General features: G+C 32.2%; 1 protein-coding gene across 1 annotated transcript; it reads right to left on the bottom strand.

The window, feature by feature from the left end:
- Nucleotides 1-3,484: 3,484 nt before the first annotated feature.
- On the bottom strand, nucleotides 3,485-16,122 carry CSN3 (casein kappa). The gene is made up of 4 exons (XM_019757077.3): nucleotides 16,089-16,122; nucleotides 9,444-9,502; nucleotides 5,139-5,171; nucleotides 3,485-3,943 (listed from the first exon to the last, which is right to left on the bottom strand). Exons 1-4 carry the CDS (start codon nucleotides 16,120-16,122, stop codon nucleotides 3,485-3,487), a joined length of 585 nt encoding a protein of 194 aa, XP_019612636.3.
- Nucleotides 16,123-26,420: the final 10,298 nt, after the last annotated feature.

Genomic DNA, 26,420 nt, shown 5'->3' with positions numbered 1-26,420 from the left:
AATCCCACTTTTAACAATGCTTTTTCTTACTATTATTTAATTAGACATGTTATATTAATATGAGCCAATATTAATACTTATGTTTTTCTATTTCAAACTATTTTTTTTATATTTAATCTCACCCACCAGATTAGAAATGCTTTTATAGTAGTTTTCACTATAGCAAAATGGTCTGGGTTTAAATCCCAGATCCACTTAGGGAAAATTGCTTCATTTCTCTTTCATAGTGATAATAATAATAATAATTAATCAATGCATACATATTAAATGAGCAAATGCCTGTAAATAAAGAGAAGATTGGACTATCGTCTGTACTATGTAACTGTTGATTGCTTATTATTAAAATAATATTGTTTTGTGTCCCGCAATAATTCTTTTAGTAAATTGTACATAGTAGGTGATAAGGTTTTTTTTTATTAATGAATTAAATTTTACTTTTTCTACACTTTAAAGTTGTTTTTCAAGAAATTGGTAATATTATTAATAGTCATAGCAAATGAGGCTCAACCATGTCATACTTCTGACCAGCCTCCCTTCCAACTACAGCAATTGATTGAGAGAGCAAGTAAAAGCTTGGAAATCACTCCTAATAATAGCACATCTATTGAGGGTTTCAGCAAAAGATTTGATGAGTGACCAGTAAGCACTTTATAAGAGTTAAGTAATTTATGTTCTTCCTGCCATGATGTGTTAAATATGGAGCAAGCACATAAATGACCCACTCATTTTTCTTGGTGTATTTGATTAAGGGAAACACTATGTTATATTTTTGGACTTTGAGTTTTCATTAATTTTTGTAGACTGGCAGACCTCAGTTCCAGAAGCTTCCTGGTGTGTGTGTGTGTGTGTGTGTGTGTGTGTGTGTGTGTGTATGTGTTAGTGTGTTTGGACAGCTGTGAAATGGTATCTTCCAGTCTGGGGGAAACTGGTCGTGCAGGTCAAAAGCCTCAGTCAACTCCTGTTAATGTTGCCGTGCGTCTGTGTTTGTAGCTGTGGTCATCTACATCCTGAGCCTGATTGTGCCCAGGATTTGCTCTTGGGAATGGTCTAGACTAAAGTTAGCAATACATTTGGACACTTAAATTTAATGCTAACTCTAGCACTCCCATGTCTCAGAAGAGTCACTTTGGGGACCTCTGGGTTGGAACACAATGGCTTAGTTCTTCTTGGTCCCAGTGACTAGGCCATAAATTTAGATGTTCCAGAATCATCCTGGAGAAGACATTCTTGATCAGTGTTAGACCGTGTACCACTTTGAGAATCAGAAAAAATTATGAACCTTGTCCCCAGTTAAACTTGTGTACTCCAACTCACACGAAATTTGCCTTGGAGTTTCAAGATTTGAAAGACCCTGAGGCTTATCCACAGACTCGTCTCAAGTTAAGAGATCCAGTTGCATTCAATGGACTTTATTGTACAAGAACCAAAAAATTAAAAGTGGCATGAAAGTAAAATGTAAGAGGAAAGAGAAAGGAGTTGAATTTGTGAAAATCACATTCTCTCTTCATTGAAGGCAGACAAGTGGACAAAGGAGAATTTGAAGCAGTCATTTGGTTTCAGCAAGACCTATAAAAAAATGATGACATTTTAGGAATTTAGTTCATAATGTGTTAATAGTTATCATGATATGTAGATTTTATTTAGCTTCTATAATTTGTCTCTGTGTCTAAGAAGTTAGTGTACAAAGACTTTATTAAGTTAAAAATTTTAATTTAAATATTTAAACTTGGCATATAGTGAATCGGAGATCATGAACTTCACCTAATATTTATAGATAGACTCTGTCCTTTTCACGCTTTTTTATAAGTGATATACAATGGTTTTAACCATTGCATAAATTTAGATTCATGAGTTTTGAGTAAATATAATGATTGAAATAGTGATTATTCTATTAAAAACATAATGATGTAATAATATATTTTGGATCAATAAAATACATAACTACATACTAAATTACTTGCTTTCATATTCTCTCCATTTGTTTTCTTATTTTGCTTTCTAAATTTTAATAAGTCAAAAATTCATTCAGCTTATCTTCTTTCTCCTATTAGATGTCTATTATAACAATTAAATAATACAATTTACACATGTACTGATATAAGGAAACCATAGCGTGTTTTCTGTTCTGCAAATTAGACAGCCCATATGGAAATACATGACACAGTAATAATTAAGCCTCACTTCTGAAATCAAACAGGGTTGATTTGATTCCCAGTTTTGAACTTTCCACCTGTAGTAACTTAATATCTATAGGGCTATTTTCTCTTTTGTTCATTTATGAATTCAGGAAAGTAATATAATCTGCTCCATATGGTTGCTATCGGCATAAACTGAAACACATTATGTGAAGTTTATATCGTTTAGTAAAGATTTGAGATATTGGCTATCAGTAAATTTTACAATTTATTAACTTTGTTTTCTAATGCATTCCATTTTACAGATTTATTTATTTATTTATTTATTTATTTATTTATTTATTTATTTATTTATTTATTTTCAGAAAGTTCAGGGCGAGTAATAGCTTGCCTAAGGTCACACAATGGAAGAAGCAGCCTTCTCTAATCTAATGCTATTACCATTATATCACAGATCACTGTGTTCTGTTTTAGATCACAAAACATGAAGACAATGTGATACACTGAAAATATTTGTTGCAAAGACTCTCAAAATTTTGTAACTTTCTCCCCAAATTATTTCACACTCTTTGGTAATTTCCTATTTCATTAATCTTCCTCTTTATTTAACTTATCCCCATATGTTTCAAATTATTTTAGACTCTGCCATTATCTATTGATCCAAATAATAAACAGAAAAACTTTGCATCACATTTAAGGTTCTGAAAGTATCCTCTAAATATATATGTACTTTTCAAATTAAAAATTAGTATTCTTCCATGAGTTTATTTTAAAATAGGAGAAATTTGGGGTGCCTAACTTCGTGAATCCTTTCAGAAATGAAGTCTGAAATAAAGGAATGCTTGGAAAACATCATTTCCTTTCACTTTATTTATACCAAAATTAGGTGCAAACACACTGGTAAGCAATTAAAATGCATTTAAACTCATACCCAGTATAAGTTGTTCTACGAAAATTCATTTTTGAGGTTAGGAAAAACATGAGTTTAGCATAGTCTATTATTTTACTAACTTCGTGTGTGATTAAAAATGAAATAAAGTAGATTCTAGGAGTGTTCTAATTGTTGAAAAAAATTTAATGATGAAATCCCCAAGTATTCTTAATTTTGTAAAATAAGATTATTTTTCATTTCTTGTTGGAACAGAATCTAGTGTATCAATGCTATGGTACAACCAAGTTAAAATTATAGTCAGCACATTTTGCCTGTCCCCATAACAGACTTAATTTATTCATTTATAGCATTTAGATTTTATAATTGTATTGGTAAATCCATGAATTTTGTCTTCATTCATTTTGTTTTCTTTTGCTCATTTACCTGAGTTATCTTCTTTGATGCTTCCATAGAATTTTTAGACCATGGATGAAACAAGTGTGACTGTGGTAGTCTCAGGTATGCTTGTGATGAATTCTGAGGAAGGTTTCGGAGTAACTCCAGTGCTCACCATTGATTCAGTGGTAGGAATAATTGTAGGGTTAACAGTAGAAATGGTATTGATGTTAGCAATGACTGTTTTATCTTGAGTTTTTTTGGGGGGAACAGCAATAAATGATGGATGTTGGTATGAGTGATGTACCACATTGCGTGGGTAGATATTTGGCAGGATTTGCCGCTGAGGAATTTGCACACGTGGCCTAAATGCAACTAGTTTTGCATAATATGGATAAGGCATATATTGGTTATTAATTGGTACAGCTGGTCTATATTGGTAGGAATTGTGTTCAAAAGGAGGGTAACTATTCAGCACATACTGAATTGGAATATATTTGACTGTGTATTGATCAAACAATCTTTCGTTATTCTCACGGCACTGCAAAAAGAATAAATTATGAAGAATGGTATTATTGTATGGTAGAATGTAGAGATATCTTAAATCAGAATTTTTTGAAATAATATGTTATAGTATTTGACATTGAGTAAATACAATCTTGGAAGTAGTGAACACAGCAACCATATTGTTTGATAAGATATGATTTGTACACTTTCCATTCACTTCTTGATTTTCATCAAATATTAAAAATAATATTAGTTTCAAACAAATTAGATGAGATAATCCATAATGTAAACCACATAGCCCAGAGCTTGGCATATATGAAAATTGCTCAGTAAATGTTGGGCGTTATAATAAGTACAACAGCTAGAAAAATCTCATAGAGAGCTTTGACATACTATATGAGAGAAACATCTATATTATATTACACATGTTATTGCCAACACACATTTGTAATTATTTACAAATTTTATTTATCTAGAGATTAGACTGAGGGCACTTTTTTGTAAACTAATGATAGCACAATAGTAAAATAATGTGATATGTGAGAATTCCTAGATTTATACTTTGGATGTTTTTTTCAGCTTAATTTTATCCATTAAAAATCAGTTAAGGAATTTTCGTATATGTGCTGCCGAAGCGAGCACCAGTTAAGGAATTTTCAATTTTTATTTATTTCTGTTCTACTGATTATGTGTAGTTATCAAAGTATATCATTAGATCTTTCCATATGAATAGAAACAAATCAACAAAATTATAGTGTAACAAGCATTTCTCATGAAAGAAGACATATTTAAGTGTATCTATTCAAACATATTTGGGAAACAAAAAGAGGAAGTAAATACAAGTGTATGGGAAATAGTCAAAGATGGGTCAGAGCAGGATCTTTTCCAAAGTTTTACAATGTAGGCAAGAAAGATATTTAACTTTACTTTTGTTTTCATTTTTTCTCAATATTAAATTTTGAGAGCATTTTCCCATGTTGCTAACTATATAGGAAAACCAAAAACACATGACTTGAGCAGTAAAATGAAACCAAGATTTTCAGATGAACACTGATGTTGATTCACCTGATTGGTGGTTAAGGTGAAGGTTTTTACAAAGATTATTAAATTATTTACGGACTTTAAATATTTAGATTTTAAACAGAAAGCATTTTAATATCTTTGAACTTTGCAGAAAAGTATACTTGGAAATTCGTCTCCTCTACCAGAAATAATTAAAGTAAACTTACTGTTGGTTGTTCCTGGTTTTGCACCTCTGCACCCTGGTGAGGTTCAGAGAAATAATAAGAAATAAGTTTTTAAAAAGCAAGGAAGAGTCTAGATTTGTGTGTGTGTGTGGTTTTAAAAATTATAATCTTTCATTATTCTCATGGCACTGCAAAGAGAATAAATTATGAAGAATGGTATTATTGTATAGTAGAAACCTGTTTTGTTTGTTTTTGTTGTAATATTATAAAATATTATAAAGCATTTTGCATGGTTATTTAGCCTATAAGGTCTGTAAACCACCCACAAAAATGACATCAATATAGTAATTGAAATAGTAATAATGATCTCCATGGTTAAATTGTCTTTAAAAATCAAAACCAAGGGAGAAAAATTCAAGTTTGAAAATAATATGATCATCTGATTCTTGTACAACAAATACACATTTGTTTAAATGAAAAGTATGAATAAACTATATTTAGTTTATATTGAATGCACATTGTTAAAAATAAGAAGAGCATTGAGAACATTTTCTTTGTCTCCTTCTAAGATGATTTATGAGGTTTACTAGATTTAAAACAATTGCCTCTAGCATAATATGTTATATAAATAACAGATTTTGAAAAATCAAATTTCATTTGTTTTTAAAGTACTTTTCTTAATCTAGATTGCAATGTGTATAGGTAATCAGGAGTGAGAAAATAATTTTCATAAACAAGTATATATAAAACTTTAAAAATTAACAAAAGTTTCATAAACTTTTGAGATGAGGTCATAATATTAAATATTTTAAAAATGACAGCTCTAGTTTAGGACTTTTCACACATATCCCTTGGATAAAAAAAGACTCTAGAAATCTTCTGAAAGTTGTAGGCATAAAAATTAGAAATTTGATAAAAATAATAAAATTCAGGATGTGTTGAGACAAAGACTAGTTTTCCTCTAAAAGTATTAAATTATTACCATGTTTCCCTGAAAATCAAACCAGACAATCAGCTGTAATGCGTCTTTTGGAACAAAAATTAATATAAGACCCGGTCTTATATTATAGCAAAATAAGACCGAATCTTATATTAATTTTTGCTCCAAAAGGCGCATTGGAGCTGATTGTCCGGCTAGGTTTTATTTTGGGGGAAACATGGTAGTTTAAAGTTTTAAAAGTAATATGAATATCATAGAAACTTTGCCTACACTCAAAAATTCTGATAATCTAAACTTAATATAATATCAATCTATATTATGTATTCCTGGTACATGTTTATTTTAGTATCTTGTATCTTGCTTTTTTTGAAGATGCATAATCTCTCATAATATTTTTCCATTTATCTCACAGTTTTTAGACTTACATATTTGTAGTTGAAAAATAGATGATTACGTCATGAATAGTTTTTTTTTTACCTCTGTTGTTTGCCACTAAGCCTCTTCTTTCAAAAAACGTTTTATTATAAATAGATAAATAATATCTGTATACTAGTGACCTTTTTAAATACTTTTTATTGATTCCCTAAGATAGTTTTTAAAACGTGATTTTTAGAGAGGACAATACTTTTTGGTAGGAATTATCAAATTGTACATAAAGGTTCTGCCAACTTATAACGCCACCAATATCTTATAACATTGTGCAGTTCATCTCATAATTGCTAGTAATACATATTATCTTAACTGGTTTTATTTTGGAGAGAAGAGATAAATTAGTACATAAAAGATGCTATCATATTGCTGTTTTCATTTATATAATTTTGACTACTCATAAGATGGAATGATAAAATCTATAAATTTTCATTCTTGTTCAGAATTATTTGTTCAACTCCATAGGGCTTGAAGCTTTTGTAAAATTGGGAAGGAGTGTTTGGGGGCTAGCACAGGCTCAAGTAACTCAAGAAGACATTGCTATATGGCAGGCTATTGTGGATCATTTTCTGATTTCAACTTTAATTCCTAGTATCACTTAAAGAGAAAACCAAAGTTCTAAATGTACAGGTAGCCACAATAAAATGGAATTTCAAAGAATAAATGAAAGGAAATAGACAATTCTCCAAAGAGGACATACAGATGGCCAATAGACATATGAAAAGATGCTCAACATCACTAATCATCAGAGAAATGCAAATAAAAACCACAATGAGATACCACCTCACACCAATCAGAATGGCTATCATCAGTAAGACAAATAATAACAAGTGTTGGAGAGGCTGTGGAGAAAAAGGAACCCTCATACACTGTTGGTGGGAATGCAGATTGGTGCAGCTAATATGGAAGGCAGTGTGGAGATTCCTCAAAAAATTAGGAATAGAATTGCCATATGACCCAGCAATCCCTTCCCTGGGTATCTACTCAACAAATCTGAAAACATTTATCTGTAAAGATATATGTGCTCCAGTGTTCATTGCAGCTTTATTTATGGTGGCCATGACATGGAAACAACCATTGTCCTTTGATAGATGATTGGATATAGAAAATGTAGTATATATACACAATGAAATATCATTCTGCCATAAGAAAAGATGAAATACTGCATTTGCGACCACATGAATGGATCATGAGATTATTATGCTAAACAAAACAAGTCAGACAGAAAAAGTCAAGAACCATATGATTTCATTGATATGTGGGTTATACAACTGAAAAGAAGAAAGGGACAAGACAAACAAATGAAGGAACAAAAATTCATAGAAACAGACAATAGTTTAGTGGTTACCAGAAGGTAAAGGGGGGGGGATTGGTAGATGAGGGTAAACGGAATCAAATATATGGTGATGGAAGAAGTGACTTGGTGGTGAACACATGATGTGATATACAAATGACGTATTACAGAATTGTACACTTGAAACCTATGTAACTTTACTAACCATTGTCACCTCAACAAACTTTAATTAAAAAAAACTAAAGAAAATAAATATGAGTCATAATACAAATTTTAAAAGTTTGACTTTAAGAATTAACCTAATAGAATTATTTTTACAGATATTATCTTAAAAAGACAAGTCTAAATTTAATAATGAATGAATTATGAAACAAGGACTAGTGCTCTCCCAAATTTTATAATCTAAGAGGAGGTCATAAAACATCATTTCATGTTTGTTTTCCTATTCTTACTGTTGGCAAATAAGTGCCTAAGATCCCCAAACGAACATGAAAATAAAACAGAGCAATAGCCAAAACAACAATAAAAACAAGTTAAAAAATTGAAAAACCCAAAATCTTTCTCTTGTTTTAATAGCCATAGTACACAGAATGTAATTCATAGAAATACCTGAAAACCTTAGAGTTGTTCATGTATATGATCCCTGGGGAGGAGTCAGAGTCAGTCAGTTGACATAATAGGAAATATAACAAAAGATCTGATAATGTTTGAATGGTAAAGGTGGATGTGTCAAGGTCTTTAAAACTGGTGGAAAAGCTTTAAAAAGCTCCTCATTCTTTAATGACTTAAGCTCTAAAGAGATTGGAGTCTGTGTGAAATAGGAATTTAATTTTACAAAGTTCTGATTCTGGACTGTGATTTCTGTATTATTCTCTTTTTATCTTTATTAAATCTGTTGGGATGACAATGGTTCATAAAATTATATAGGTTTCAAGTGTACAATTCTATAATATATCATCTATATATTCCATTGTATGTTCACCATCCAGAGTCAGTTCTCCTTCTATCGCCATATATTTGACCTCCTTTACCCTTTTTTATCACACTCCTCTCCCCTCTTACTCTCTGGTAACCACCAAACTGTTCTCTGTGTCTATAATTTTTGTTTGTTTTGTTTGTTGCTTTCAGTTTTATATGCCACATATGAGTAAAGTTCTATGGTTCTTCACTTTTTCTGTCTGACTTATTTTGCTTAGCATGATAATCTCAAGATCCATCCATGTTGTCACAATGGCAGTATTTCCTCTTATGGCTGAGTAATATTCCATTGTATTATTCTTTATAAATTATTTTTAGAACTTTTTATAATTTAAAAATATTTTCAGTATTGATTTTCCCCCCAGAACATATTTTCTCTATAGTATGAGAATTTTAAAGGCTTTCTGTACATGATAATATGTGATTTCCTAAATCCTGGAAACTAGAAGGACATTCAGAAGAACATGGCTTTAATTTCATAATAGAAATAAACATAAAAATAAATTACTTTTAACAAAATATAGCTAGTATGCAGCTATTTTGTTCTGTAAATTATAATTGTTTTAGAAATTTGAATAATTCAGGCCCTTAAAATTTTATTTTTTAAAAAATTATTTATTTATTATTTTTATTAGTTTCAGGTGTACAAAGCAATGTAAAAAATTTTAAAGTATTAATACAAATTGATTAGAAGATATTAACTCACCAAAAAAGGCATGGTTAATGCCAGGATATTCACAACTAAGAAAAAACTCATCGTTGCACCTAAAAATAGAAATTAAAAATATTAAATTAAAAGGATCTGTTACTAATAATTTAGGAGTGATTTGGAGCAATGTTTTCTTTGCTTTAAGAAAAAAAAAGCCAGATTTATGGGTAGATTTAACCAATGTGGAAAATCTATTTTATCAAAAGCTTTAAAAAACCAAACTTGGAGTATAACATTTATGAATTTAATTTTTGACTATATTACTGAAAGTATCATTACAATGTTAATCATTAATTCATTTACCATATGCCACGAACCTACTAGGAACAAGTCATGGTGTCAAGTGTTGAGATTATCAGGGTGAATTGGTCTTGCCAACAAGTAGCATCAATTTTAGAAACAAAGTTGTAACATACACAAATCACTGTAAGAGGAAAGAAAGCAGAAAATGTCACAAAAGTGGTTTTCTACAGAAAATACATTTCAGTTAAGAAATTCACAAGTTCTTTGTGTAGGGGATAGCATATACCGCGTTTCCCAAAAATAAGACCAGGTCTTATATTACTTTTTGCTCCAAAAGACGCATTAGGGCATATTTTCAGGGGATGTCTTTTTTTTCATGTACAACAACTTACATTAATTCAAATACAGTTGTGTCATCTTCTTCTGGAACATTGTCATAATGTACTAAATGCATCTGGCTGATGATCTTAACTGGAGCTTATTTTCGGGGTAGGTCTTATTTTCAGGGAAACAGGGTAGGTGGGACTTGCCCATGCAGAGATTCATAGGGAGAGAAATTTTCAAGTAGAGGAGAAAGCCTTGGGAATACAGATGGACATTTTGAATGGAGAGTTTTATGAGAAGGGAAAGATAAAGTTGGAAAGAAAGTTTAAGACAGAAATGGGAGAGGCCTTAAATGCCAATTTAGAGTTAGGCATGGCTTTGTAAATAATGAAAAACAGATGAGTGATTTTGAATTAGAGATTGATGTAACTACACATTTCTTTGGAGGACTGAGTCCTATCTCAGACTCTATACTTGTATAACTTTGGCCAAATAATTTCTCTTACATGGGCCTTACCTTTCTTACCTATAAAATGGAGGCTTGAACTAAGTAATTTCTAAAATTCTGCAATTCCGCAATCAATCTAACAGGAAAATGCAAGATAGAAGGAGGAAAGTATTCTGACACTGCTTTTTTTCATAATCTGCTTTTCCAGTAATTGTAAATCATATGATTAACTTGATTGTGTTAATAAGAAATATAGATATTACATTTATAGTGGCTTTAACTGAAATATTTAAAGAAATAAATTTGCCTTATATTTCTAAAGGAGTATAGATTTCACACCTGTTTATTTGATCCTTTTTTAATAATTTTCTTTTTAGAAAGATGCATGTAACACTTCAAAATTTAAATATTTAAGTACATATTGTATTTGTGAAGTAAATAACTATGTAGTTTTTCCAGCTATTTTTATTGCATAGATTTGTTTCCTACGAACTGAGTTTTATAAAAGATGATCGCAGAGTTAAAGTCCAGATCAGGGAAAAGGGAGCACATGAGGCTCCATTTGCTTCTGATTCTCAAGTAATAATGATTAGGAAGGCTGTCTACTACACTGACTTCAGAACCACTGATAATATATCATTGGATGGAAAAGAATTCATGTGGAATCAAATTTAAACAACCTATAGCAAACTCAAGTTTCCTTGAGAGAGATAGAGTTCCTTACTAATTCTTCATTTGCCAGTTAACTTTTTTCAATTGAGATATATTTGACATATAAAATTGTACAAACTTAAGGTGTACAACATGTTGACTCAATACATTTATATATTGTTAGGTGATTGACATAGTAGTGGTAATTAGCACCTCTATGACATCACAACATTATCATTTCTTGTGGTTGGAATAATTAAGATCTAATTTCTTAGCAAATTTTATGATTATAATACAGCTAACCAAATACTTTGCCTATATAACTCAGGAAAGAATATCTTCTTTTGTAAATATAGATAACAATATTGTATTACTATCGCCAGTTAACTTACAAGTTTATAGATTAAACAATAATATGTCCATGGTGAATCACACTCCTTTTCAATTCACACAGAATTATATAACACATACAAACATTCTGTAAAAAAATGATAGTAGTGCCTCTCTTTTTAGCATAAACAGAAATCAGAGAGATAAGACCATACTTAAGTTAGCAGTTACTTTTATACTTAGTACTTAAATTTACCATCATCACATGGTAAATTTGTGAAACAGTAGAACTATTCAGCTATCATGAGAATATGAAAGGCATGTTTAAAAATAATAGTTTTACTATAACAAATAAAATTATGATATTTAGATAGAAATAAAATTTAAAATTAGTTGAGGGATCCATCAATATTATTATCACATGCCCATCTTCCTGAGAAGTTAGCTTTCTCCACTTGCCTGTAGGAATAGGATCATTGTCTTGATCACCTTCTTCTTTACAATTTATACTGTCTTTAGTAGTTTAGCCAGCTTCAGACCTTGACTTTAACCCAAAGTTAAGTTAAAAATACATTTGATCATAACACCATATAAAATCCAAGGTTTAGTTTAGAAACTAATCTCAAAATGATGCCAAGATATGTTCAAGCTTAACAATAAAGGTTCAAAGAAAGAAAATAAACTTCTAAAATAACTTTGGTGGTATTATTACTGACTAGTGTGAAAAGCAATCATTCTCTCTGGATGTTTCAACATAATTACCTTTCCTTGTGCCTGTTGTATCTTGCCAGTAGGTTGAGTTGGCCTCTAAACTGTAAAGGTAAATAACTGAAGACTAATTAAAGGGTATCTGTGCCTTGAGTCACGCAATTTATTTTCCTCTTGTGTTTTACCCAATAGGAAGATGACAAAAAGGAAAGGTTTGACAACAGCAGGGTTATCTTTGGTTCAATCTTAGTTAATGAAATGTAGAGGGGAAATAGAGTTGTCATTCATAAAGCTTAAGAGACAAGTCACACTTTCTAAAGAAATCATTTTTATATTTTATGAAGAGCTACAGAAGAGTTTTAAAAAATATTAATTACGTTCTTAATCAACTAATTCCACCTATTTGAATTTAAAGCTATTGTTACAATGAAAAAATAAGCTAGCCAAACCATTTCATATTTTAAATGTTTCTTTTTAGTTTAAGAATCTGGATATCAAGCAACCCTACATATACCGTGTTTCCCCAAAAATAAGACCTAGCTGGACAATCAGCTCTAATGCGTATTTTGGAGCAAAATTAATATAAGACCAAGTATTATATTATATTATACCAGGTCTTATAGTAAAATAAGACCGGGTCTTATATTATAGTAAAATAACACTGGGTTTTATAGTATAGTAAAATAAGACTGGGTTTTATATTAATTTTTGCTCCAAAAGACGCATTAGAGCTGATAGTCTGGCGAGGTCTTATTTTTGGGGAAACACGGTATTATGTGCTGTGGTTAGTCCTTTTCCTTCCAGAATTACAACTATTGATTTTTTAAAATTAGAAAACTTACCATCTCTTACACACCCAAGTGCAACTTCTTACAAGTTAAATCTAGATATAAAATACTTTAATCAATATAAATAGGGAGCCATTTGCATTTGAGCTGCAACATGTGTTCTTCAGTAAGGTTATGGTATAAGCATTCAATATATAAGCAATCAACTTGCTGATTAATTAACATCTTATGAATCAAAGTTGTTTTCAGATTTTTAAATTTTAATAATGCAAATGAGTTATTCTGAATGTACAAAATTAAATTATTGAATTGGAGGTAATTGTTCTGTTTCAAGGACAGCTCATTCTGATTTACAGAGTATATATCACAAAACCAACAACATGGGAGATATTTTGGTAAAATACAGCTACACAAATAATTTGCCTAAATAACTCAGGAAAGAATATTTTCTTTTGCTTGCATTTCTCTCGGGAAAATGTCAATTGTGACTTCACTTTAGCTGTGAAGGACTGGCCAGATTGACATATTTACAGAACGAATGTGGGATTGCCAGAGTACAAACAAGAAATAATGTCAGCATTGTGGTTATTCTTACATTCCTGTTTTTTTCTTAGAACTATTTCATGTCTTATAAAGTTAGGAATGATGTTTAGAACCCTAGAGTGCTTATTCAGCTTGTACAGAATAAGTTAAAGTTTTCTATTTCTCAGAATAGTTGGCTTCTGCTGTTCAGAGAAAGATGGCAGAGTTTCAAAACTGCTAGAACAAGCTGCTAAATAAGACCAGCCATTCTATTTGGACTGTTTAATCACATCATTTTACTTTGGTTGTCAGGGTCAAGTGATAGTTAGAAGATTATGGTCTGGCTCAAATTATGAAGGTGCCCAATTCCACGTGGTAATTTCTCAGTCATTGATATAGAGTTATATGTTGATATTGATTTTATTTATTTAATTCACATGTACCAGAGACTCCTTTAATAACAAGAAAATCTATTTCACCTAGGAATGCTAGGAATCCTTCCCCCCATTGAGAGGAAACCATTTCTATAGTGGCATCACCTATCCACTTCAAATAGGAATATGGCTCTCTTGGCAGTTTTGCAAAACTGAATATTATTCTTTGAGCACTTAAATTATTTCCGGTACTGTTATAGGCATCAGGGATACATTACTAACCAAAGCAGGCAAATATCCTTGCCCTTGTGGAGGTCATAGTCCAACATTTACTTGAATACTAGTGACCCTGAACATTCCCCATATACAAGTATATTGACCTAAGGCCATCTAAAAAGCTAGAGTTTTGAGTGACTCTTGTAGGTAAACTAGATGAACTCTGTATTGGAAATACCCTGCTGTTCTCCATAGAAAAGCAAAAGGGAAATCAGAACTCCCATAATATGGAATCCCAGGATGTTTGGATGTTGGATGGTGCTGAACAAAGTCTCAAAACTTAAGCTAGTGTGTAATCTAGAACTAATTCACCAGCCTTGATCTAGTCACATATGATCTTAAGTGTCATGGCCTACTCCTGAAACATCCCTGGAGTCTGGAAAGAGGACCAGCAGGGCTTCTCTGTCAAGCTACAGCTTCTTTTTGTTTAGGTCCGATAATCAGTATCTATTTCTATAACTACTCACACAGTGAAGCTGGGTAAGAGGCTATTGTGAGTTCATAAATTCACATTTCAAGCACTATGAAGTAAACATTTCGTGATGTGAAATGATGATTATTAACTCATTATACATTATGTTATCTGTAACAAGTTCTTATTGTTCTGTTAGCATTTCTTACATCTGATATATACCTTATCTCTATTTTCTCTTCTTTTGTTTTTTTTTTTTTTTCTGTCTCATTTTCTCAGCTACTTCATTAGTACCAGGCTGATCTCAATACTATATTGTATGCTTGAAGTACAAAATTACTTGTGACAGTAGTTGCAATGTAAATAACTAACACAACTTTCTATATGATTAATTCTTAAGGCATCACAAAATGAACATTTCAGTGCAGAAATTTGTGTGATTTGTAAACTGTTGCTATGATATGTGAAAATAGCATGAAATGCTCTTAAATTTTTTTCAACAGTAGCAAAATGGAATGTCACAATTTTGCTCTCCTATAAACAATTCAGTTAAATAAACAATGCACACACACATACAGTTTTTATTAAAAACACGGCACTTTGAAGAATATAGTAAAATGTCACAAACTCTGCTTGCAGAGAATATGTAAAAAGATAATGCTTTCTGTTGGGCATTGATAGGAAGACTTTTTGAGGCAGTGAGGAGACACTTCACATTATCTGGAGCCTAGAATGAAGGTCATTAGGAATTTAGCATCATCCCATGAATAAATTCAGGCTTTAGTAACTTTTAGGAGTTTCTCGGGGTTTCTGGATCCATTATAAAGACACAGATTTAAAAAAATACAATAATCAAGAAAACTTTTAATTTACATAAAGCATTATTTATCTACTATCAACCTTAGGACCCTCTGTATTTTTTTGTATTTACTCCAAAATGTCTTTTATTCCTCTCATACCATTCAAAATAGATAGCCAGGTCAACTGAAATCTCCATGTGGCCAAACTCAATGCTAATGTTTAGGTCTTAATCTCAGCAACTTTTGACATGGTGATTGGTCTTTCTCACTTGCATTGATGTTTCTTTTGTTTTTTCCTCTCAAATCTTTAGCTACTCTTAATTTTTTTTTCGATTCCTCTTATTTTCCTCAAACTCTCAATTTGGGAAAACTTCAAGGATTCCTTCTGAGTTCACCACCCCTTTACCTTTTTCCCCCTCTCTATTTTGAGTATTGTTATCATTTACCTACTCGATTCCTATAGCCTTAAGTATTGTCTGCATTCTGTTAGCTACAAATTCAGGTATCCAACAATTGTTTTAACATTTCCACTTTTATGTGATATAGACATCACAAATTTATCACGAACAAAGTAAAATATTGATCTCCAAAAGTATCCCTTTTCTCAATCAAGTCCTCTTATAGTCTTTTCCTGTGACACCATGATACTCCCAGTGGCTCAAGAGAAACTCCTATGAGTCATCTTTTGTTCTCTTCTCCCCAACAATCCATTAGAAGAATTATAGTTCTATCTTAACCTGAATCTGCCACCACTTTCTTGTCTTACCTTTATCGCCCTCTTCAGTCCCATCTACTGACATCTCACATCTGACCATCCCATTGTTCCCTTTCTGGTATCACTAATTTCACTCTTGTCACCTTATGATCATTCGTCACATAGTAATAAAAATATTACTTTTTGGACATATGTGTGATATGATTATTCTGCTTAAAATCTTTCATAAACACTTAGAATAAATTCCAAATATTTTATCAAGGCCTCTCAGTTTCTATAAAATTCAGTCTCTTTTCATTCCTTTTACCTTGTCTTTTACCACCGTTTCTCTTACTCTGTGCAATATTTGAGGACCTTTCTGTTCCTAGAAGATGCCAAACTCTCTCAAATCAGGGACTTTTCAATTGTTTTCATATTCTCTGATGTTCTTACCCCAATTCTTCTCATTAGTGTCTCCTTTATATAATTCAGGTTTCAGCTTCAATATTTTCCTAGTAGAGACACTTTCCTTGGCACCTTTTCTAAATAGTTATTTCCTTTATTTCATCTCATTTTTTATAACATATCAGAACATGAAAATATTTTTAAAATTTATATATGTCCATTTACTATTCTTTGTTTTCTTCCTCTTGAAGATAAGTTCCTCAGTGTATAGACCTAAATCTGGCACATATTAGAAATAAATGTTTTATGCACAAATGATTAATTATCTGGACTATTTGTTTTAGTTTCAAATTCTTGCCTCAACCCATCCTACTAAGTCAGAATTTGTAAGGAAGGACTATTCCTGGAAATCTGCATAGCTAATAAGCACCTAACTCATTTTTTAAAGAGATGAAAGTTTGGAAATCACTGCTTTCTTCTAGATGAAGTCAGAACCTGGTTGAGGAACTTCTAAAGTGCATAGGCATATTATGTGTTTCCTAGAATTCTAATTTATTTCACTGGGATTGTTTTTTCTGTGAAAGCATTAGCACTAACGTCCCCTAAACTGTTGGGAATGGTGAGCTCTCTTTTGGTATGATTGCAGCTAAATTTTAGTGTCACCCTCTGGTTTTATTTTATTCCCCATACTGAAGTATTGGGTAGTTGAGAGAAACTAGAGGCTTTTTCAAGCTGTTGGAGGGAGGGGCACTTCAATTGTCAATACCTCACTTTAAAAAAAATTTTATTAACTTTATTGGGGTGGCATTGGTTAATAAAATTATATAGGTTTCAAGCATACAGTTTTATAATACATCATCTGTATATTGCATTGTGTGTTCACCCCCCAGTCAGTTCTCCTTTCATCACCATATATTTGACCCCTTTTACTCTCTTCTAACACTCCTCCTTCCCCCTTTCCCTCTGGTAACCACTAAACTGTTGTCTATGTCTATGAGTTTTTGTTTGTCTGTCTTGTTCATTTGCTGCTTTCAGTTTTATATCCTACATATGAGTGAAATCACATGATTCTCAACTTTTCCTGTCTGACTTATTTCGCTTAGCATGATAATCTCAAGATCCATCCATGTTGTCACAAATGGCAGTATTTCATCTTTTCTTATGGCTGAATAATCCATTCTACCCATGTACTATCTCTTCTTTATCCAATATTCTGTCAAAGGACACTTCAGTTGTTTCCATGTCTTGCCATAATGAATAATGCTGCAATGAACATCAAGGTACATGTATCTTTATGGATAAATGTTTTCAGATTTTTGGGGTAGATACCTAGAATGAGGGATTGCTGGGGTATCTGGTAATTCTATTACTAATTTTTTGAGGAAACTCCACACTGTTTTGCATAGTGGCTATACCAATTTACATTCCCACCAGCAGTGTCCAGGGGTTTATTTCTTTCCACAACATCTCCAACCTTGTTATTATTTTTCTTATTGACAATAGCCATTAAAACAGGTGTGAGGTAGTTTCTCATTGTGGCTTTGATTTGCATTTCCCTAATAGCTAGTAAAGTTGAGCATTTTTTTGTGTATCTGTTGGCGGTTTGTTTTCTTGGGAGAAGTATCTGTTCAGGTCTTCTGCCCATTTTTGAATTGGATTGTTTGTATTTTTGTTGTTCAGTTGTATGAGTTCTTTATATATTTTGGCTATTAGCCCCTTATCAGAGGTATTGTTTGCAAATATCTTCTCCCATTTCATTGGTTGCCTCTTTGTTTTGTCAATGGTTTCTTTTGCTGTGCATAGTTTTTCAGTTAGATATAATCCCATTTATTTATTTTTGTTTTTACTTCTCTTACCTTTGAGATCAAATTCATAAAATTCTCTCTAAACCCAAGGTTAATAAGTTTAGTACCTATGCTTTCTTTTTTGCAATTTATTATTTCAGGGTTTGTATTTAGGTCTTTGACCCATTTTGAGTTAATTTTGGTGTATAGTGACAGCAGTCTATTTTCATTCTTTTGCATGTGGCTTTCTAATTTTACCAGCACCATTTATTAAAGACACTCTCTTTTCTCCATTGCAGTGTTTTGGTTCCATTGTCAAAAATTATCTTTCCATATATATGTGGGTTTATTTCTGTGTTCTCAATTCTATCTCATTGCTCTGTGTGTCTCTTTTTCTGTTCAATAGCTCACTTTTCACCTTGTTCTGTTGCTGTTAACTATCTTGGTTTGACCTAGCTTTGGTCAGATGATTCAACTCTGCCTGGATATTATTGAATTGATATAGAGTTCTAGAAAAATACTCTCTACTGGGTATCTTAACCATTTACGTAAGGAAATAGCTCACCTGATGATATCTGTTCTCAGTACCTGTATGAAAAGTTTGGAAGAATGTGTGTACTGAACAAGATTATTACTAAGAGTGTAAAGGATGTCAAATATATGGTGATGCAAGGAGAACTGACTCTGGGTAGTGAATACACAATGCAATATATAGATGATGTATTATAGAATTGTACACTTGAAACCTATACAATTTTACTAACCAATGTCACCCCACTAGATTTAATAAAAATTTAAGAAGAGAATGTTACTAAGACATTTATTACTTTCGGTTTTCTCTCTCAGGTCAGATATATTCGTAAAGTTAATTTGTATATATATTAATTTGTATATTCATTAGAAATAGGTTCTAAATTATTTTATTCTTATCTTTTGCTCTCTTTTATTTTGCCCAATGAAGCTAAATGTCATTAAAAGTACTAATTTGTGTATAGAGTTTATCCATCCAGTAAATATCTATTGAACATCTAATTTGTGTTAATCTACTTGTCAATAATGTCTTTATCCGTTAAAGTTCAGGTCAAAGTCACTTGTGTGCTTTTTTTCTACTTGGCAGAGCTAGTCTGCCTTAAAAACAAACAACAACTCTGGTAATGCTTTTTTGGAGCACTTATTACATTTATTGAAACTGTGTACATATTTATCTCCCCTCACTAGGTTGTAGGATTTATAAAGGTGAAAAATAAATCCCTTTTCCAAATCCTTAGCATTTAATGCAATGACTGGCACAATATAAAAGATATAAAAGAGGGACATGTGGGTCCTGTCCCGAAGGAATCAATAGTATAGGGGAGGTGAATTTAGTTCTCTGTTTATTTTTCTATAAAAGCTCTTGTCAGTAATTAGTATATAAACACCATGTGAATATGAAATCTAGTGTCTCTATAGCTGATTACATTTTAAAATAGCATAGTGTGTTCAAGGATACACTAACTTTATCAACTGTCTTAGATGAGATCATTTTATGATCAATTTAATTTGGGAAATGTAGCTAAGCAAAGTGATTTTTTACACTGGCAGTTTCAAGAATGTTATCATATGTATGTATACTGTAGATTTCTAAGGGATATTTTGAGGACAAATATTTATTTTGAGGGCCATGTGGTGAGGTTAATGCTTCAAGAAAAACACTTTGGGAAAGAGTGTTTTTCTGGATCCTATCCCCATAAGCCAACATTAGATTACAAAAGGTAATGGAGGTTTGATGATTGACTTATTGAGAAATGGTCCCACCAATCACAAGCAAAAAATATGCCAGGAACAGGTATGATGATGCCCAGATTCACTGGAGGAATAACTGATTAATTTTAATTGAATATATTTGCTTCACACGTCTAGTAGTTAAAAGTAAATGATGACAGTGTCTTCTTTTTCCCCCAGAAAGTTGCAATGGCATAATTTGAGGTGAATAAAATAAAACTTCTAATCTGAGAGTTGACATATATCAAAGACTTAAAAAAATACATAACAGAGGAAAGACTAAATTATAGAGCTGGCCCTCTAAAACTTCAGAGCAGCAAACGTTTTCCTTCATCCCCTCTTCAGGCTCTGCTTTCCTAACTTCTTTCCAAGCCCCGCTGCCTTGGTTTCCCATTACTGTCTTTTCTCAGTCATGCAATGGCCTCCAATGTGTCAGCTGTAAGGTTGGGAAACACTCCCTATAAAGTTAATTTACCAAATTATGTTGAGGACACTTTGGTCTTCTTGCTGTCCCTCCCATAGTTTTGATTGGGATCACTGACATTAATATCAGAGAAGGACTATTTAATGTTTGAGGAACCTCTAATCCCTGAAAATGGGTAAGAGAGACAGCAGTTTCCTTGCTCAAGTCATGCCAAGAGTCTCATTAGACTGGCCTTGATTTGTAGCCAGCTTATGGGTCATGGCAGAATTTCCCTTATTGACACTAAGAGTCTCAGCTACGAACAATATAAACTTGGGGGGAGAGATGTAATCTTTGTTCAAAGAGGATTTTTATAATTTCCTGGTAATTTACCTGTAGGGACAAAGGCTGCCATTGTGACACAATGAAAGGCTCACTGTGTAATCTTAGTGGATGACTTTTGTCTTATACTGCAGGAAAGTTTATTTTCGTCACCACCTGCTACCTTTTCCTCCTTCAGGGTTTTGTTTCTAGAATGCTTATTATGGGATTTATGGGAACTGATGATCAGGACAAATTGTCCCTCAATAAAGTTTACAAAGCCTTTGCTATGTGCATTTACTTTACCTGCAAGAGAAAATACACTTCATAAACCAAAAGCCTCTGAACCTGGTTTTCCCATAGCTGATGGAAATGTCAAACCCTTTAAAATATGTATAATGTATATATACAGTTGCATTGTCTTGAGACAAATTATTCACAACTTGGCATTTTATGGGCTCTACAATTTCTATAGCAGAGTATGGGTGATAATGTTGTAGCTAAGAGAGAACTGTTACCATTTAAATATTCATTTTAAGAAGTTTCTTTTCTCTCTCACAAGAAACAATCTTTTACTAACTAATTATGTTGATATAGGTCAGAGATATTAAAAATATGTTTTTGAAAAATAAGAATCTGAAAGTTTTATTAATATATTCCATTTATCAAATATTCACTGAATATCTTCTACTCGGCTAAGTACTGGGGAACAGTTATATTATTGTGATACTCGAGGAACTTACAATCTCCTCAAGAAGGATAAAGAAATATAAATGAATTATTTATTAGAAGGTAAAGCATAAGATTCATAAATAAGTGGAAATAAAATGCAGTGGGAGAGGATCAAAGTGGTGAGTACTTCATTCTGTTTGGAGAGATAGGGGGAAATTTCTCATGAAAGTCATGATACTGGATTTGTATTTTGAAAGATAAATTGGATTTCCACACTGAAGCAGAAGAATGGACATTCCATGAAGAGAGTGCACCATAAGCAAAGGCACAGCTGTGCAAGCATGAAGGACAGCAGTAGGGAACAGCAATGGTCTGGTGACATAGGGGATGTATGGTGTACGGGAGGCTGGGCTGCTTGTAGGGGATTTGAAAAGAAGCGCAAGGTTAGTATTATATGTAGAAGGCCTTGAATACCATGCAAAGAAAAATGGATTTTATATTGTAGGCAATAAGAAGACTTCCAAGGCATTGAAGTAAATCAGAAATATAAGGCAACATATGTTTTGAAAGACAATGCCATGCAGAGTGGCTGCTAGATTAGCAGAGGAGTAGATGGGCGGCACTTACCGTTATTAGCATGTGTTTGATTTTTGAAATAAAGTGAAAACAGATGGACTTAACTAGTCTTTGCTACTGCCATCATGGAGTCATGGATTCAGAATTTGTTTTAGTAGATACGAAGTTGAAACGAAGGCTTAGGAGTTGGATAGGCCTGGTTTGTATTCCGTTCCCACCATGTACTAGATCTATGACCGTGTATGTCCACAGAACTTTCATGATCTTCCATTTCTCCACATTAGAAACATAATTACTATATAGAGATTACGTAAAGATTTGATGGTATAATGATTCAAAAAAAGCACTTTGTAACCTACAAGCATGATATAAATGCTGTTTTTAGGATCTCACCCATTGTCAGTTTTTTGAAGTTTGGGACAGTACTTGATTGATTTTGAGGGCCTTTACCAATACATCAAGTTTAATATCCTACTAGAAATAAATTACAGATTCAGTTGAGTAATTGAAACAATTAATCAAATAATTTTTTGAACTAAATTAAATTGACCTCTAGCTTTTATTAATACAATCAGCACAACTACACAGCATAAGCTGCTGAATAGACTTTCATTCAATATTATTTCCAAGGCTACCATTACTCCCCATACTTTCCCTAGAATAGTTAATCAAGTATATATTAAAATTAGCTAAAATTTAATTTGACTTTCTACTGGTAATGCACATTTAGAAAATTGGAAACCAAGATATTCTTTTTTTATGTTTACAAAAGAGGACCAGTAAATAGATTGATGAGAGAATATTGTATGCTACTTCAATTACATTTATTTTACTTTTATTAACAGGAATAGTGATTCTTCAAGGAAGTGGCTCACATTCAATTTTAGTGACCTGAAATAAATGACAGGCATATAGTTATTAATCCTAATGGGTCATTTGCTTGTGCTTGTAAGGTTTTTGCCTTTAATTACAAATATTGTCTCGAAAGTATGTCTAGTTCAAGGACCAGGAAATGTTCTGTTCAAGAAGACTGAGTAATGCAAGAAAGAAGGCAGAGGCCTTTCATAGTAGATATTAGCTGAAAGTATGTTTGTTTCCTAGACTAGTTCTTTGAATCCTAATATAATCATTAATATAGTCTACTTTCCCTCAGTTCATCTGGTAATTGACATACCATCAACTTTGTTTTTGATATGATGAGATGATAGGGGCATCTACTATAAGTGGAACATTCAGCCTTTAGGGTTTTTATAATAATGTGACAATCAGAAGGTAGATTTGGGTTTTAACATTAATTAGAAAAATACATGATTTTCTAAGGAATAGGCTGAAGTCTATTTTAGATCCTAGATCCACAACTTTATCTATTATAATCTGCACATTGGTTAAAGTTTTACCTTCTTTAGCCTTATGATTCAGCTCCAAAATACACAGATGTTAATGGTAGTAGAAAATATTAAAATATGTTTTGTAAAAATATTTTAATAAGACAGTGTTTGTTTCTATGACATCACAGAAAACGAGGAATTTGAACACTATGCTGGTTGGATCATGGAAGGTTAGATGTATGTACCTCCGAGTAGAGACCCTAACTGATCTCTGTCAGAAAAAAAGATTGAAACAAATTGTAACTTAGTGGGGCTAAGTGAAATATTGTAACTTTTTGTCCTGGAATGATGCATTTCAACCCACAGACAACAAATTTAAAAAACCACATGCATTGTACTTGTATACTTACCACCTATTTCATCTTAAATTGCACTGGAACTTTTCTTTCTTGTTTACTGTCCGCTAATAGGAGTAGGTAGAGGGACAGACACAGGTATTGGAATAGGAAAAAAATAATATCTAAACCCTGGATATCTTTGATATAGGAATGGTGGATATGGGCCAAATGGATATCGGTAAGGAGGCACACGAAACAGTGAAGGTAATTCATTGCTCCCACTGACCTGTTGAAAGAAATTAAATAGGCTTGTTTTACTCTTTACAAAAAAAAACAGAGTCAAAATAGCCATGTGGATCTTCATTTTTAGGTAGAGGTTTAGAAGCTCTAAAATGATTTACCTTTTCTATGTGTACTGTGAACAGGGATTCGATTAATTTGCATCATTTTAGAAAAAATTAGGAAATTACTTAGAGATAAATATGTTCTTGTACCTTTCTTCTCATAGCCAAACTTTCCTGATATCACTTCTATTATTATAAGGTCAAGGGGGAGGGGGTTGATGAGGGGACATCAAGTTTTCCCTTTGCTTTTATACAAGGTCTTTACCCAAACCATGTGTTAGACACAGTCTCCTCTTTATCTCTTCTTTCTTCCCTTTTTCCCTCTCCATCGTCTATCCATATGCCGATCAAGTTCTATATCCTTAACACTGTAAGTTTCAGCCTCAAAATCATGCTTCCTTTAAGATAATAAGATTTTCATAAGTATAAGCAAATCCCTAAACAAGACTCTCCCTTTAAAAAACATTTTTGATTAACTGTTTAGCCCAACTAGTCCTTTAGTGAATTTAACACTGGTGGGATCATCAATGCTGGCCCACATTTCCTAATTCTCAGGTTTTAATTATAATTATTTTTACCTTCTCTGGAATGGACTTTTTAGTTAAAGCAAAGTGAGGCATGAACAGTTATGAGCCTTTATTAGGCTAGATAATTTTTGTAATAATTATTATACCTCACTTCATCACAGTGATTTAAGTTTTAATTTGGGTCCCACTGTTACATGAGATACTAGATAATTCCCTTTCTATATGCAGAGATCAAATCTCTGAAGTCTACTCTGTTGAATGCTAAAACCTAAACTCTTTAAGGATTTCTCTAGAGTTTGAGCAGTTTGGATAAAGAAATATCTTTAACTACAGCTATGGCTATTTCTCATGGAAATCTTACATGTTAAAAAGAAGAAATGTAACTTACACTTCGTGGTTCTCTTTTCTGGTTTTGAGAGACCTAAAGTTCAAACAATGAAATTAATTCAACTCATGCTGATGAAACTCACAAACTAAGAAATATATACATATATATGAAGGAAAGAATTTGATTATTCACTACCTACTATAATCTCATAGCATTTATTTATTTGGAAATTTAGGATTTGAGTGTCCAGAAAACATTGTAGCAACCATTTTTCTGAAAAGTATTAATATGTATTTTAAATAATTCAAATTTGCTAAATTTGTACCAAGGCTATGAGGTATTGAACTATACACTGAAAAATACATGATTTATAATATTTTTCTAGAAAATAATATTAAATGGGAAGGTGTTAGGCATGTTTATAAAGTAGAATACAGTGTATGGAGAAAAAAAAAAATCCTGGGATTCATGATCAGAACAAAAAAATACTAAATACTCCCGAATGTAGAAATGGATACTTACTGGGAAACCAACAGTTATTGCCAAGATGGCTGTGATCAGAAGGAGAACTTTCATCTTATTCAGAAATATCCTGGAAGTCAGCAGAAAGAGCAAATATTAACATAAATTCAGAAAATCCACTTATACATGTATTATGTTACTAATAGCTCTTTGACCTTGTCCAAGTCACTTAATTTTAGGGCATCGATCTAGTTGTTAATGGGGAACATTGTTTTTCAGGTAAAGTTAAAGGTACTTTGCAATTTACGACTATGTTACATAAATTCTTTTATAAACAAACATTCATATATTACTTAAGAATAATACTTGTCTGAGCATAGTAATAAAAGTAGTCTGGAATGAAATACAGCCTCAGTTAATGCAGAGAATTTCAGTGTGGGGTAAACACTTATTTAGTGGTCTCAGGAAGTTCAAACCACATCTCATATAATGACCATGGAATAAATTTAGGTGACAGAATTATTTGTGTTGGTTCCTAAGCAACCCAAAAAATTCCAGGTGTTTAGAGGGACCTATTTTTGACATTTGGGAAAGAACATTTCCAAAGCATTTCGTTTTATTTTAATTTTTATTGTAGATTCCTTCTTATGACACAGTTTGTTATAATTAATGCATCAGTTATGATTGCTAATAAATATTTGAGAAAACTGAGCTCAATTAAATATGTAACTAATGAAATAGACAATAAAACAGAATCTTTTGCATTTATAAAAATTAATCACTAATACAATACATATGTGTATAACACTTGATTTCAAACAAGAATAGGTAATTTTCCCTATGGGATGGTATCACTACTCATTAATCCCCTTTGTCCTGGCGTAGATGCAATAGACACTAGAGAATATATAGTGGGGGGGTATGGGGGCTGTTGGGAAAGGCAATCAAATTGGAAAGAGAAGTTAGTTAGGGGACACGTCTCAACTTGCCCTCATATCTACTTATTTATTGGTTTATTTATTCATGATTTCCTGATCACTGATTGCTAGACACTGTTCTAGATGTCAGGTATATATAGCATTATGAAGGTCCTGGTTTCATGGACCTTCATAAGCATACTGTTATAGATCCAGACATTACGAAGTTGTCTGAAGA

The sequence above is a fragment of the Rhinolophus sinicus genome, chromosome 1, assembly GCF_057876585.1.
Source record: "Rhinolophus sinicus isolate RSI-liver-muscle chromosome 1, RSI-T2T, whole genome shotgun sequence".
Lineage (NCBI taxonomy): Eukaryota > Metazoa > Chordata > Mammalia > Chiroptera > Rhinolophidae > Rhinolophus > Rhinolophus sinicus.
Note: the sequence above shows the minus strand (reverse complement) of the source record. Positions and strands in the feature narration are given on the sequence as shown.